The 15,244-nt window shown below is 45.4% G+C and overlaps 1 protein-coding gene across 7 annotated transcripts in view; it reads right to left on the bottom strand.

The window, feature by feature from the left end:
• LOC144143056 (dehydrogenase/reductase SDR family member 12-like) overlaps positions 1-15,244 on the bottom strand; it is a 37,444-nt gene that overhangs the window by 6,945 nt on the left and 15,255 nt on the right. For 5 of the 7 annotated variants that reach the window (XM_077674887.1, XM_077674874.1, XM_077674894.1 and 2 more), the window contains exons 7-8: positions 13,453-13,651; positions 3,225-3,385 (exon numbers count right to left, since the gene is read on the bottom strand). In XM_077674887.1, coding sequence (XP_077531013.1) covers positions 3,225-3,385; positions 13,453-13,651 — 360 coding nt within the window. The remainder of the gene's footprint in view (positions 1-3,224; positions 3,386-13,452; positions 13,652-15,244) is intronic. The other 2 variants (XM_077674901.1, XM_077674908.1) reach the window with 1 other exon arrangement.

Here is a 15,244-nt window from a genome sequence, read left to right as displayed (position 1 = left end):
TGATTTTTTTTCTAAAAGTGGCCTTCAAATTTGTGTGCGCGTTAGAATAGGGCTCAACATTGAAATTGGCTGCAGACCAGATAGCAGCATTGACCATAAACACCAACTCTTCCTAAATTCAATCAATTGAATAGAAAACAATCCGTCAACATTACATGAATAATGAATAAACTTTGGCGTACCCATTCTTCTAAAAGCGTTACCTCACCACAGCAGAAATGCACCCACTGAGGAGAGGCAGTGGGTTTTTAACTAATTACCATCCGGAGGTCAATGCATCCCCTCAGTTGTTCCTGCCTATCACGGGGTCACCTACAGCAAAAAACGCACAGAGAAAACTTTTCGTTTTGTTACACTGCCCTTTCTTATTGCTAAAAAAAAAAAAAGTGACTCTTTTGCCAGGTCTTGGCTACACAAATAGCTATGCTAGTGCATATCCAGCCAAACATTGCAAATAAACGAATAAAAACGCCGCGTTCTCTTTCAGAAGGCCATAAAATGTTGAACATTCCCTGGTGTGGCCACAGAATGCAGACAAGCACTTTTTTATAACAGTACAAAGTCATAAAAGCAGCGGCAGTAACGTCGCACGTGGCACGGAGACAAGTCTCAAACGCGCGAGCGAGTTCAGCCAGTCATCACTCCAGTATAAACAAAATAATGTAACATGTTTTCCAGCAGCATTGTTGTAATTCTTGAAGGGTCTTGTTTTTTGCAGTTTTGAAAAGAAAATTAAGAGCAGCCTTTTTTTTATTTTTTTTTTACAGTTACGCTTTCTGGAAAAAACACAGCAGTCAATATTTTTTTGCGCATATCGAAATTTTTCTAGATAAGCAATTTTTCACAGATATGTTTAGAAATACCTCACCAACATTACCTATCACTTACAAGTTGGTCACTATTGCAGATATACAGAGATAGGGGGCGTCAAACTGAACAATATATTATGTGATACGAAGTCACGATTTTTTTCTAAATTTTTTGTTCTCTGCAGAATGCAAAGTTTGCTTTGAGCTGACTATCATTCCGGCGCAGTTTTTGTTTTCAAACAACTTTTAGACAGAACTCTTACACCTTGCCACGTGCAAAGCCCCAAAGTTGGAAAAAAATTGCAGCTGCCGGAGCAGCGCATCACCCACGCCACTTCACTTTACTTTTTTTTTCTTGCTAAGTACACATGTTAAGAGAAAACAGACTTCACTTTCGGGCTATTGCCTGGCTTGTGTATACCTCATAAAAATATGAGGAAAAACAAAAATGTGCATATACAGACATGTTCTATCTATTGAAATCAGCCTGCAAGGCTCGTTGTAAACATACATGCTGCCCCTCACAAGTAATTAGCAAATGATCTTTTCATTTTCTTTTTGTGGTCAAAGTTCTCTGCTAACTCTAGCACATTATTTTCACACTACGAAGGGGAAATCTGTTTCTGGTTTGCTTCCGATAACTTGTAGGATGCCGGACTGGCCATCAACAAACTGGTTTCCGATATTGTTTGTATGCAACTTCACAGTTATTGCACGTAACTTTGCACATCATGCATGAAACTAACCACAATTGATTTTTTGTTTCTTGCAACAAGAGTATCCCTACACAACCGTGCCTTCCGTTTCCTGTTTCATAGCGTGTTGCACACAGGCTACGAGTTGTGTACTTGTTGCATTCTCAAGCATTTGGTTATGCGAGATCGTCTCCGGCCTGTCATCTCAGACTGGTGATTTCATGCCGTTGGCTGATTTTTCATTTTTTTGCTTGAACAAACAATGAACAGGTTATGTGTCTGAGGTTGCCGTGCTTTCTTTTTAATGCAGGACTTTGCAAAACTTCTTGTGCTGGTCATTACGGTGGATCATCAGCTTGTTGCACCTTCTGTGCTTGGTGCACATGATAGCTACAGGTCAAAACTTGCATTCTAGTAAATTTATACCACGAGGCACAACAGGGTTAGCGTAAGAAGAAGCTACTGCAGCGCTTTCAAGAAGGACCAAAGAGGCAAGCAGAGATTTGCAATACGTGCCACTTCGTACCCAAGTCATCATGACACTTGTATCTGGCTGATACTTCACCTGCTGCAAAGCAGACTGGTTCAGACCAAAGTACTGCAACATTGTAGATATGACAGCACTATTGCAGGGAAGACCTACCGGCCCGACGGTGAAGCTATTGCTGGTACTAGCGTGCACATTTAGGCTGGATACATTGAATTCTTTTGCAGAAATTAGTTCTACGTTGTGAAAAGTGATATTTTTGCGCTCTCGTCCCATGATTCTTAAATAAATTTGTTCTAATAGAGATTGAACGTGTAAGGTGAAAAGGCGCATGAAGATGGATTTGCATCACGAGAAAATTTTTTGGAATGTGCAACGAGTTGAGCTTGATTCACGAAGCTTGAGGGGCCCTTCACTATCAAAAGCGCCTACTAACTTCATGCTACATTCCACATTTGTAAAAGGGCTTGATTTGATGGCAACAGTGGCTATGCATTATTTTTGGTGACGTATAGCAAATGGCTGATGTACGTCTACTAAATCTGCATTTGTTTGGGCACATCTAACCCATCTAGGAAGAAATTTTGCGGGTACGCCTGATGCACCTTTCGACACTGCGTTAAAAAAATCACCCGGACAAATGTGCCACTAATTAGACATGCATTTAAGTACAGTAGGGCTGTACTTATAAGAGATAAGAGCGCCCTTAAGCAGCTTCCTCTTGCCCTTAGCCGCATGTCACAGGTGCACTGGGACAGCCCGCCGTCGCTAGGTAACACAGCCGGTGCTTGTCTGAAGCAGTTGTTCTGAGCACCTAAAGGGCGGTACATCCAGGACCGAACTAGAACTAACTTGATGCAAAGAATACGTTTTGCATGGGTTTTTAGATGGGTATTTTTTGTTTCCAACAAGGCATAGTTTTATGCATCCAAGTTAACTGAAACGGCAACTGTCGCGTTGCATTTTCAAACTTCAAAAATATTTGGAGTTTTCTAATGTAGCACTATTCGATTCAAAGCCACACTTATTATTATGTTATTTGCTTGATATTCTAAAGCGTTGAATATATGCACACCCCTAAAGCACAGGATATGTATATAGGGAGAAAGCAAGCGTTTATATTAGGTATTTCTCAAAACCATCCAGTGGGGGGGAAGTGGCCATCCAAACACCCACACACGCATGCACGCACGCACAACCATTCTCTCTAGGGACTGAGATGTCCACACCCACCTTGAAAGAACATGCCACTCGAGTGTCTGAGAGCTGCTCGCGAGATGGCCAGCCACAAAATGGTGTCTGCTGCTTCTTCAACCGAGCGACACCGCACAGAGACCCTCCGCAGTAGCCTTGGGGCAGCCTCCTTGACCCCTGCACGCACCAGACACTGTGAGCTGTGTCCATGCACACGGAAAGCATGCCACCGTCACAAAACTGCTCTCCCTGGCTCTCCATCTGCAACTTTATTCACTCAATGCATTTTCAAGTAATAGTAATGTTGGAAGGAATAATTCTGCCATTGAAATTTATTCCTATTACTGTGAGTCAAGAATAAATGTGCAAACCACTCTGTACTTGCAAAAGTGGAGGGGGAAAAACAGGCTGTGTTGGTAGTAACAAAAGCCCTTTGCTCTTACGGTTAAAGTATAGCATCTAGTGTGTGTCTCTATTCTACGCAACCTTGGTGCTACACAACAGAGCTAACTTAAGGATACTGTGAAGACAACCTATGTACAACCTTGCTTTATTCGAAAGAATGGGTAGTTCGTAGCTTACTACAATGATGCCTGGCATGACACAATGCTTCCACTACAGAGATATTAGTGTTTAAAATGACACATTTCACACTACACCCTTCCTAACTAGCCTACTGCATGTACCAAAGGTCTTACAATATGGTACTCGATGAAGCAGATGAAAAACAGGCAGCCATTGTGCTAACCACATGCCAACAGAAGCAGCCTGGCAGGAAGTGGAAATCGGGCTGTCACTACTTAGCTTACTACATCGAGCAGATAATTCAACATTTGCAATGGCATGGCCATAGGAGGTTCACTGCGTGCTTCACAACTATGAACCTCGTGCTCCAATTTCTGTTTGGCTAGATTCGGGCAATTTGAGCCCTACTGAACTCGCAAGGCTGCAGTGAGGAAAGAGCCGTCCCAATATCCACAATAACTTTTCCAATTTTGACAGCGCACAGCCAGACTAGGGTGAGTGGCACTTTCAAGCCGCTCTGTTCCAGGAGCCACGCAGAGACGGTGTCATGTCCTTAGATGGATCTTTCAAATTTGCATTTGTTTTCAACAACATCAACTAATCCTCAGGCAAGTCAGTGACATTGCCCGGCGACAAATCAGCAAGTACCGGATATGCCAAGTCTTTCCTAATTATCTAGCTTAATTAAAAGCATTTTGCATTAAACTTGACATCCTTGTTGCTCAGCCATAGCCATCTTTGTGACCAAACCAAAGCTGTATGTTGTCCTCATGGTCCCCTTAATTACACTCATCTTGCTTGGACCCAAGATGACTAAGCATGGATCACGCAACATTGTGTCCTGTCCACCACTTCTCGCGCTGCAGAAATGGCGTGGGGTAGGTTGCAAATAATGACAAGGAGGCAAAACATTTTATTGAGCGAAACAGAAAAACGAAGGAAGGTGAGTGGCGTCCTCCGCCTGAGTGGCCCAGTTGGATCAGGCATCCCTGGTCCTCCAGCTGCAAGCTGGTCAGTGCGCATTCCCACCGCTCAGGGGATGAGGAGGGGATGGGATCGAGATGTAGAGGGCAGAACCATACAACAAGATGGGCCATTGTGGCGGGGGGGGAGATTGCACGAGTGGCAGAGGTAGGAGACGGTGGTGGGGGAGATGTACGAGAGTACGGTGGAGTTGAAATATGTGCCGGTCTGTAACCTGCACCTTGTTTGGGCCTCTGCAGTAGTTAGCGACGAGTGAGGAGGGGGGGGGGGGGGGGGGGGGGAAGCGAATGTGGCAGTAGTGAGCAAGGAGGTGAATGTATCTGAGCGGTAGAGGGTGGAGGGGTGGTGTGGATGCCAAGTCATCTGTTCTCGGATGGGAAGCCTGGAAGTTGAGTTCCCAGGCAGTGGCATGCGCTGCCTCATTCCCTGGGAGGGAGGTGTGTCCAGCTGTCCACACTATCTGGATGGTGGGGGGAGTCTTGAGGGATTAGAGGATTTTGAGCACCTGGTGAGGGATGCAGCCGAGAAGGTGGAAGCGGCACGCCTGCTAAGAGTCTGTTAGGACAGTGAGGGGGCCCGTACTCGTACGGGTGGTAGCCGCCAGGGCTATGGCAGTTGCTTCTGCTGTTGCAGTTGAGGTGTTGGGTAAAGTGGCTGAGGCGAGTATGGTCCCCGTGGAGTCCATGACTGTTAGGGTGGCACGGTATGTGGGACTGCAGTATGCGACGTCTGTGTATCTGCCGTTTGGTTGGACAGAGTAACGTTGGTTGAGGTAGGTGACCCAAGCTTCACGGCAGCCTTTGTTGTACTGGAGGTGCATGTGGCACGGTATTGGGGTTACTCTGATGAAGCTACGTAGAGGGGTGGTGGGAGGGGCTGGACGACCCAGAGCGTGGAGGACTGCTCGGCCAGGGGGTGTCAAGGCCAAGCAGCGAGCTAATTGACCAGCTGGGCTTCCAGGAGTTCAGCAAGGGTGTTGTGCACTCCTGACTGGAGTAGCTTTTGGTGAGTGTGAAAGCAGGAAGACCAAGGCCGATTTTGTATGCCCAGTGGATGAGTGCATTGATCTTGGAGTGTTCTTGGGGCTTGAGCTGTACGTACGGGGTGCCATACGTGATGCGGCTGATGAGAATGGCTTATACGAGGCAGCAGGTGTCTTGCTCATTACGACTGTGTCGGTGGGTGCAAATGCACTTGATGAGATGTGCAAGTTATGTGACTGTTGTGAGGTGTAATTTTATAAGAGGGCAGCACCTGAGCCGTCAGCCTGAAAGGGCCCGCCCAGTATTCCAACTGTCAAGACTCGAAGTACAGGTACAGGGGTGCCTTGAATAGTAACTGGCAAATCCGGTGTGGGTTGTGGGGGGCGGCCTCGAGTGCGGGCTCGGAGAATGAGAAGTAAGGACTTTTGAGGTGCACACATGAGTGGCGAGGTACACCATGGTGGTATCATTTGCCTGTTGGCGACTGTCTTGCTGGTGCCCAGCAGAACCCCTGTTTATCCATACAGTAAGGTCATCCATGTAGAATGCATGATGTAGGCCTGGAATTTCGGCAAGGAGCTTCGGAAGCCCGAACAGCATGATACTGAATAACAGAGGTGAGATGACAGAACCCTGAGGTGCCCCTTTTGCCGGTGTGGGAAAAGTAGATGATTGACGAGTGCGTAGATGGATAGAGGCCGTTCTGCTAATTATAAATGCTTTTGCATAGTTGTACATGGCCGGGCTGCAGTGGGTTTCTTGAAGACCTTGTGAGGACTGCATGTGTCCCTGAACGTCTAGGGCAAGGACAAAGTGGGATTGGTCTTACTAAGTTTGTCGATTTGCTCCTTGATTTGAATAAGGACATATTGAGTGGATAGGTGACTACGGAAGCCAAACAATGTAATGTCGACGCTGGCTTTGTCCCTCAATGGGTCACTTAATGTTTCTACATTACAAAGAATGTGTTGCGGGAGGCATGCCAAGGGCAAAGCAGTCTCAATTAACAGGCCTGCGTGCAAAATGCTAAACATCACACCAGCAGGCAGATTTCAAGTTCCCATTGGCTGCTTTTCAAGACAATGGCAGCTGCCACAGGCAGCGATCAACAGGAACTGCAGAATCTGCTTCCTAGCATGACGGGTACCATTCTGTGTGCAGGCCTGTTAATTGAGATGGCTTTGGCTGAGGCTCAGCATTTACTTCCGATCGGCTTACGCAGAGGTGCTAAAATTCACAACAAAAATATATGCCGTCCCTAGGCACGCGATCTAACAGTGCGCCGAGAGAGCAGCACATGTGCAGAGCTTTGAGATCCAGCTACCAGATAGTGCAGCATGTAGGCTGCACACTGCATTGCCCTGTACATGCTATGCTGCAAAGCAAGCATTCTGCATTGCTGCGAAGGTTATGCAGAACGAAAAAATTTGGCTCCAATTTACGCTGTGAAGGCGGGTTGGGCTGCAAAGTTGTAAACGACGCCCACAACGGTTACCCATGTGACGTCACTTGAATTCACACACGTGGCTTTACAAAGAGTGAAACCAGAGACTCTGACAGCCGTTCCCTGGGTTTCGCAGGGGCGGCATCCGTGTAACTCAGTGACCGAACGCAGCAGCGACGGCAGAAAGAAAATGGAGAGGAGTGTCTCGCGAAGGCTGAGGAGGAGGGCAGCATGCAAGGCTATGGCTCTCTCGCTTCATGCGTCACCGCCAAGGTGCGCCCACCCCACCCTCCCCATCCTCAGACGCTGTTCCGTTCGCCGCTAATCTAAACCACGTGAACGCCATTATCATACATTATGTGGTTTGCACTTCACACGAGGGCTTTGAATGAGCGCAGGTGGTAGCCCTGCCGCTGTGCTCGTTGAGTACACCGTCTGTCTCCCCGTCTCCTCATGCGGGCGTAGCTTAGTTGGTAAGACGACGAGCTCTTGCTCCGTTTCTCTATTCAGGTCCAGGTTTGATTCCTGGTGGTGCCAGCAATTCCTTTCATTTAGCCTGACGTTTTGTTTGACGCAGACGCACAAATTTCCTTGGCTGGTAGAGGAATACTGCTTCGCAGTAAAAGGGGAGGAGATTTCGCAGGGGACTTTGCGGACCCTCCTGCCTAAAGTGCTTCTCATCCACCAACTATTGTCTTAGAACAGCTGGTCTACAACGTGAGTAGCAGTGTTAGCTAGCTGTCAGAAGAGCATACTAGATGCCCTTAGTGTTTTGCTGCACTTCCTTCATGAACCTAAGAGACACATCGCGACCCAGAGCCCCCACTTCCACGCATGCTGCAGCCCACTTGAATGCAGGGCAGTCAAGCAATCAATTTCAGGAGCGGCAATGGCAACTTATAAATGGAAACATCCCAGGTACATAAAGACAAAACCCAACGGTTGTTGCCACACTTTCAATGCTTTCGTCCCAGTTTCTGCAAAAACATAATTGTTCCCGATACTCTAACGTGCCTTCAAAGTCAAATGCTTTGCTTTCTCTGCATTCTTCTCTCTTTTTTTAGCTAGGGTTTGGGAATGTAAATGTTGCATCAAGGGTGGCCCCTCACCATGCCGGTATTATGGTGCCAAGTTTACAGATGAAAAGACTGCTGCGTTTTGCTTGCTATGCTCCTCTGGTGCGACCACACACGCTAGGTTTAGAAACTAGGCTCGTACAATAAAAGAAAAACCACACAACGCTAACAATAATTATAGCAATGGCATTCACGCTACTACCTATTCGTTTAGAGAGAAATGCAGAGCATGCACACACAACTTTGCACACATAACAGTATAACACAACACACAACTGCTCTCGGCCTTGACTCCGTTTGTATTTGGTGATCTGTGTGTGTCTACACTGCAACCTAACCATTTCAACGTCACTCAGATAAAAATCACAAAACTTGGCACTTTTGTTTTGCAGGGTCTGCTAGTCCTGCAAAACGCAGGGCTTCAGTAAGTGCCCTGGTATTTACAACACATCATATTCACAACACATCCCTTAGTACACGAAAATTGCACCAGGCCAGAATTAACTGGCCAGAGTTGCAAGATGTTGAATTCCAAATGCCAGAAGCATCCCGTTGAAAGTTGTGAAATTGAAACCTGCTGATAACTGAGACAATGGTGTTGGCAGAAAATCCCAGCAAAGCCTCATTCTTGATTTTAAAATGACAAGTTCATGTGCACTGTGCACAGACGTTGCAGCAACGTCTCAATGGAAATACTTACGTGGATGAGTACTGGTAACAAAAGCAAAAGAAGCACAAGCGTTCCTGTAAGTTATAATGGTATAAAAGGCAAATTTCATCCTTCAATTGCTACTGCATTAAAATTCTACTGGCGGCAAAATTATCTAAAATTTCCATGATGCCAAGCCAGCCAAGTCTAGGCTGGTTAAACCCTTTCAACTCTTTGGATGAGCCCACATATTGTTCTTTCGATGAGAACAGCTCACCTTTCACTGTTTTTGAGCGTTTCAAGCATTTGGATAACACATGCCCTTCACCAAGTTCGGCACGCTAAATATTGACAGCGGCATATTATTGAGTCACAGCAGCGGTGCTCCGTTTTCTCTTTTTTGTAACAATGATTCACGTTGGCAGATAGTGCGTGGGCAGAACAAACACACACACGAAAAAAACCACGGGGTGCATTTGGTACTAATTCAAGCGCAGCAGCAAGTCAATGGTGAATACAAAGTGGAGGGGGGGGGGGGGAGAAATTCCCTCTCCCAGCACCCTCTGCACTATCACACTTCCAAGGCTACAACACAGGCCACTCCGCTCCCCTCTTAGCCACCTGCCTTCCCATACAGCAACCCCCTCCCCCTTCCCTAAATGGTCAGCTCCACCACTACTGGATGAGCAATAAGTTAACCTAACCTAGCCATAGGGATGACAAGTAGGTGAGTAAGAAGTATGAAGTAGACTTGGGTACCATTACACGAACCATAAACAAAAAATAAATTTAACATTGTGAAGTTTGGTTAAGTGTGCTTAAGAGTTACAAACAATAGCAAGTGATCAGATCACACGATCACATATTGCATGTGAAATATTGCAACTACCTAACAGAGTGCTCGTATTGTCAATGGTGTTGTCCTGATCTCCCATGTGTCTCCTGTAATTACTTGCTGTTCTTTGCAATCATGTAGTTTAAATAAACATGCAGCACCAGCTACACCAACTAGCCCTGTTTCTTATTGTCAACAGTTTAAAATGTCTTAAAAGTTTTTAAAAGTTTACCCTTTTGGATTTGTTCAAGAACAATCAAGCATCAAGATCAACACTTTCCTGCCCACGCCTATACAAATCGAATGTATACTATTGACGCTTCCACGTTCAAGTTTTCACGTTTTTTCATTCATGGACTTTAGATGCTGGACTTTAGAACCTAAAATGGACTTTAGATGCTCCTTTAACGGAAAACCCAATGCTGATTTTTATGGAACGGCTAGTTTGATAAAGAGGATAACACTTTTTGAGCTGGTCGATGATACCAAATCTGAAGATAATTCTACCACCATTGCCTTACCTGAGCTGCCTGCACCATCGCACGGCCATCTTCACATCGCTTCGCCCTCAAATAATGCCTCGCAGGTTAACTCCATTGAACCCAATAGTCTGGCCACAGTCTTTCATGTTCAAAACTGGGTACACCCACCTTTTCGGGAAAAAGACAAATCAAAGCTTATTCATTACTGATTTCTTGTTTTCTTTCCCATTATTCTTTGAGGACGTGTGTCCTTGTTCTGCATAAACCTGCCTTTAACATGGCCCATGAAGTTTACCCATTAGCCTACGATATACATGCTTATTGGATAAATTATTGAGTGGTTTGTAAAGCATATTCAGGTTAGCTTCATCGGAAGTGGCATTTTTGGTTTTAATCTGGCATAATGGGTGGGCGCCCATCGGGTTCACACCAGGGGGGGTGGGGGGTAGAGAGCGAGAACAGTTTGAAATGAGACTGGCGATTTGGCCAAGCTAAAGATAGATGTTACACATATGAAGAATGCATCAGTAGAGAAATGCAGAATGCACCATCTCAGTCTATTCTGTTCTGTGGACCTTGTAAAAAATAGACATTTTAAATGGACAGATTAGAAGTGAAGCATCACGTGCCGTCTTCTGACAGAAACAATTAGTGAGCACAAGATAAAAGTTATGGACCTACATTCAGAGACCGCGGAGACAGCAGGATAGAACTCAGTGCGCTGCAAAACTGGCCAGCCAAACACTCTGAAACTCCGGAGGAATACTCGTGCCATCTTTATTCCTTACTTGGACTCTGTTATTAGTGCGAGAAGAAAAATTTGAAGACACTCCTGCATTTGCTTGACTTTCATGACATCACCTTAACACGTCGAGGGAACGAGAAATATTTAAACACAAAGCTGTGAGAGCCAATTCAGAAATGCTGCCCATTTCAAGAAGCTTGACTGTGACGTTGAACTTTGGTGTCCATTGTAAAAGAACACGGACTTCCTAAATACCCAGTGGATTCCTGGCATTCGTGGAGTGATACATCACGATATCAGTCGGCCTGTGGAAACGGCCATTCTATTTTGCCATGACGACATGTTGTCCCGATAGAGAGTTCATTTAAGGGGGTACATGGATCTTAAAACAATTTCTTTTAATTTTTAAGTAAACTCTGTGAAACTTGTCAGTTTTGCGACTTTTTTTCCACTGACTCCAAATATGCCACTATTTTTTGAGTAAGTCAATTAGTTACCAAGATAATTAGAGATAATTAGATAATTAGAGATAATTAACTGTAATTTTTATGTTTTCCAATACTATGAACTCTGGTGAAAGCAATAAGAGAATCGGTTTTGTTATGCACCGCTTGGAACAAATTTTACAGTTCATTAAACTTTGGTGTTTGAAATGGGCATTCAAAATGGTTTCTTGTCACTGGTACCACCAAGGTTTAATCAGCCGTAAAATTAGTTCCAAGCGGTGCATCAAAAAAACCGATTCTCTTATTGCTTTCACCAGAGTTCATAGTATTGGAAAATAAAATCATTACAGTTTTATGACTAACACTGTTTTGTCTATTGTTCCCCCCAAAATGGCTAATTATCTTGGTAACTAATTGACTTACTCAAAAAATAATGGCATATTTAAAATAAGGGGGCAAAAAGCAGCAAGACTGACAAGTTTCACAAAGTTTACTTAATAATTTAATTTAAGGAAGCTGTTTTAAGAGCAGTGTCCCCCCTTAAGGGACCCTGCAAAACTTACCATCAACTACTTGGAATGTATTTTGGGGTAAAGTCTATTGTCCCAGCGATTTCCTCCTGCAAGAATTATGAAAATCCGTTCCCTATCACCGAAACTATGCGCGATGAGAAATAGCGCATACTATCGTTCCCTCTTACTCCGACCGCGGACAACGCGACAAAAGCTGCGCGCTCTCTCCCGGAGAGGGGGGCGGCTCGCGGCGTTCTCTTCGGCGGCATTCGATATATTACAGGCACGGGGAGTTTTCTCCTTTTCTCCACAATGTGGAGGGGTCCATTTCCGATCCGGTGCCACAAAAAAGCAGGGATAGCTGCCTGCTCGCAAGCAAGCGCTCAGGCTGGTAGGGCGTTTTTGAAGCAATAAACGTTTGTTGTCGAGTGGTCTCTTGAAATGAAAGTATTGTCTGTCACTCAAACTCCGCGCACACTTAAAACAAAACAAAAACAAAAACCAAAAGTATGCGTACAGTTTCAGACATAGAAGAGGCTGGTACACAACAGGAAATGCAAGAAATAAGCTGCGAAGTTGACCAGTGGCAGCCAATAGGACAGCCGTGGCCAAAATGACGTCGTTTAGGCCATGCCAGGAGTGCATAATGAGGAGAATTGAAGAGAGCCCGGTTGGTTTTTCCACGTCTTTCACGGCGATTTGCGCACTTACCGCTTCACGTGCACGTGTAATATTTGGCTCAGGTATTCCTGGCAGTGTAATCTAAACGTTGCACAGGTTTACTTGCACTGCTCAAAGAGTGTTGCAGGGTCCCTTTAACGTGAGTCAGCGGGTGAAAACGTGGCTTCGTTCAACGGTGTCCGACAACCGAATGTTTAGACTTGGCATGCTTTAGCTGCATCTCAAACATAATTGGAGAGGCAAAACGGACTCACAGAGATAACCACTTGGTAATGCGCACGCCGCCCATAGACGCAGTGCTTATATTTATGGATTAGTGACGGTAAGAAGTGGTTTTCACAAAGCAAATACCATTTATTCGCTATCTTGTCTCAAAACATCATTTATTTTACATGGTTATCTGATCAGTGCGAGACAATTGCTTCAAAACATGTGCCTTCGATAGTTCTGTTTAATAAAATGTTGTCGTTACCCAATGCAGCTGTTTCTTGTGATGTATGAGCGTTAATAAATATTTTGAAACTTAATTTTTAGAATTGATCATTATTGAAAAATCAAGAAATGAAACCAGCTTCGTTGGAATTTCGCATACAAATTTTTTGCCCCCCCTTCCCTCCCACAGCGGTGCAACGGGTTTGCCCCCCTCTAGACAAAATCCTGTCGACGCCCATGGTTCAATATACAGCCCGAATAGTATGTTTTCACATTTCCCGCGCTTTCTTTTCTTTGCTGAATTTAGCACTAGCCCCATGCGAGTGACTTGCATTTTCCTATAGAATCTGCTATATTTGATGTCGTCAACTCCCAAATTTGTGAATTAAGCTCGGAGCCATTTCCGTAGTCTGCGGTGCAAGCAGCCGGCCCAGAGTGGGAGAAAAAAAAGAATAGAGGCCCAGCCAGCACACCTTGTGCCTCGAGCCATCCCGGGTGCACGGCGGAGAAGTGTATGCCTGGGTGGGCCTCGGCGTAGTGCTCCACCAGCACGGCCTGGTGCCGCTTGGTCTGTGTGAAGGCCGCCAGGCCGTTGAACGGGAACATGCACTCAAACTGAAGGTCCACGGGCTCCAGCCGCTGCGTCAGCAGGCTCCCGCACGTCACCAGCACCTGCACGCATGCGGTCGGCCCCGCCGGTTGACAAGTATGGCGATGGGCACAGCATTGGCACTTTGTTCTGGCACACGCAGACACGGGAAAGCTCGAAGCGAGAGAGAGACGACCAACTGCCAAGTAGCAATTAAACGAGCGATCATCATGTGCATTCCTGGCGTGAGAAACATGAAGTGTGTGAATATTGTGCGTCAATCTCAAGCTCATCCCCTCATTGCTAGTATACGTTATGAGTAGGGTTCTGCGTTTTCGGATAAATCCGATAAAATCCGAAAAACACTCGCCGGTTAAAAATTTGCGCATTCGGATTTATCCGAAAAACTACGAATTCAGGGACCGCTGCCTGGGAAAACCAGACTACCCTTTATCTTTCCCTGGCATCCTCGAACAACTTTTCCTATTCTATTTTCATGTTTCCACTTTTGTTTGTTCCACTTACGTTACCAAGCTTCACAAAGGGAGTCGCTTTGGACTCTTATCATGAAAAACAAGATATCTCTCCCCACAACAATAGTCGAACCAAGGTCAAACACTTCTCACCTTCCCTGCCACTCCACTTCGGGTCTTTTTCCCGGATATGTTCTTTCCATAGAATTTCAATCGCCCTTCTCTGACGTCATTTCGCTAAAGATTGAACGTTTGAGTAAGCGCAAAGGAACAAGGACGAACGAAGTGGACGGGACACGGCGCTACTATCAACTCGTTTATTTTCGCTGTGACGCCCGATTTTATACGGGATGGTACACTGCGAACGAAAGAAAAGAGGTAAAGGGGAGGAGCACAAGCAAACACAATAAAAACTAAAAACTAAAAAGTGGAGGATGACAGTTCAAACACCCGCGTAAAAAAGGCACTTTAGGAAGGCAAAAGCTAGTGATTAGATAAGAATTTCAGTTCTTTCATTCTCAGTGTTATGGAAGCTGTGCTAATGCATTTTTCTTTCAATGAAACAATCTGGTAGGCTTTGATGATTTCTCTTGTGAGCTGATCCTCGTGTCAGCCTACAATGCTGGTCTTATCAAAATGTGGCCTACATTCACAATCTTATTCGATTGTGTTCGATATTCGTTTCCTATATTCGATTCCTTTATCGTGTGGCAGACAGTACGTTGGTGATGATGATCGTTGGATGTTTATGGCGCAAGGCCAACTGGGGCAAAGAGCGCCAAAACAATAGTCGATGATAGGGGTGAAACCTTAAACACTAAGTAAAATCAGCAAAAACAAAAGTAAAATCACAACACGACAATGAGCATGGCTGGTGTATAGGGCCAGATTTCATGATGCGTGATAGGAAATGAGGTTTAAAAACTTGACGTCGGACAAATACTCAAACACACGTTTCACGGAAACAATGGCGTCATCACCTAGGAAAAACGATGGATGTAGGGGGAGATGCTGTCTGTAGAGTTCTCTGAAGTGTTTGTGTCGTGTTGTGTGAAGTGCCTTGCATGTGATTAGTATGTGCACTACGGATAGGGCCTCTCCGCACCTGCCGCACTGGGGTCTAGGAGATCCCGTCAGCAGATACGAGTGCGTCGCATGGGTGTGCCCTATCCGTAGCCTTGCCAAGGCGACTTCTGTGTGTCT

The sequence above is a fragment of the Haemaphysalis longicornis genome, unplaced genomic scaffold (genome assembly GCF_048455015.1).
Source record: "Haemaphysalis longicornis isolate Haplotype H1 unplaced genomic scaffold, Haemaphysalis longicornis Haplotype H1 scaffold_1, whole genome shotgun sequence".
Classification (NCBI taxonomy): domain Eukaryota; kingdom Metazoa; phylum Arthropoda; class Arachnida; order Ixodida; family Ixodidae; genus Haemaphysalis; species Haemaphysalis longicornis.
This window is presented reverse-complemented; position numbering and strand designations above follow the sequence as displayed.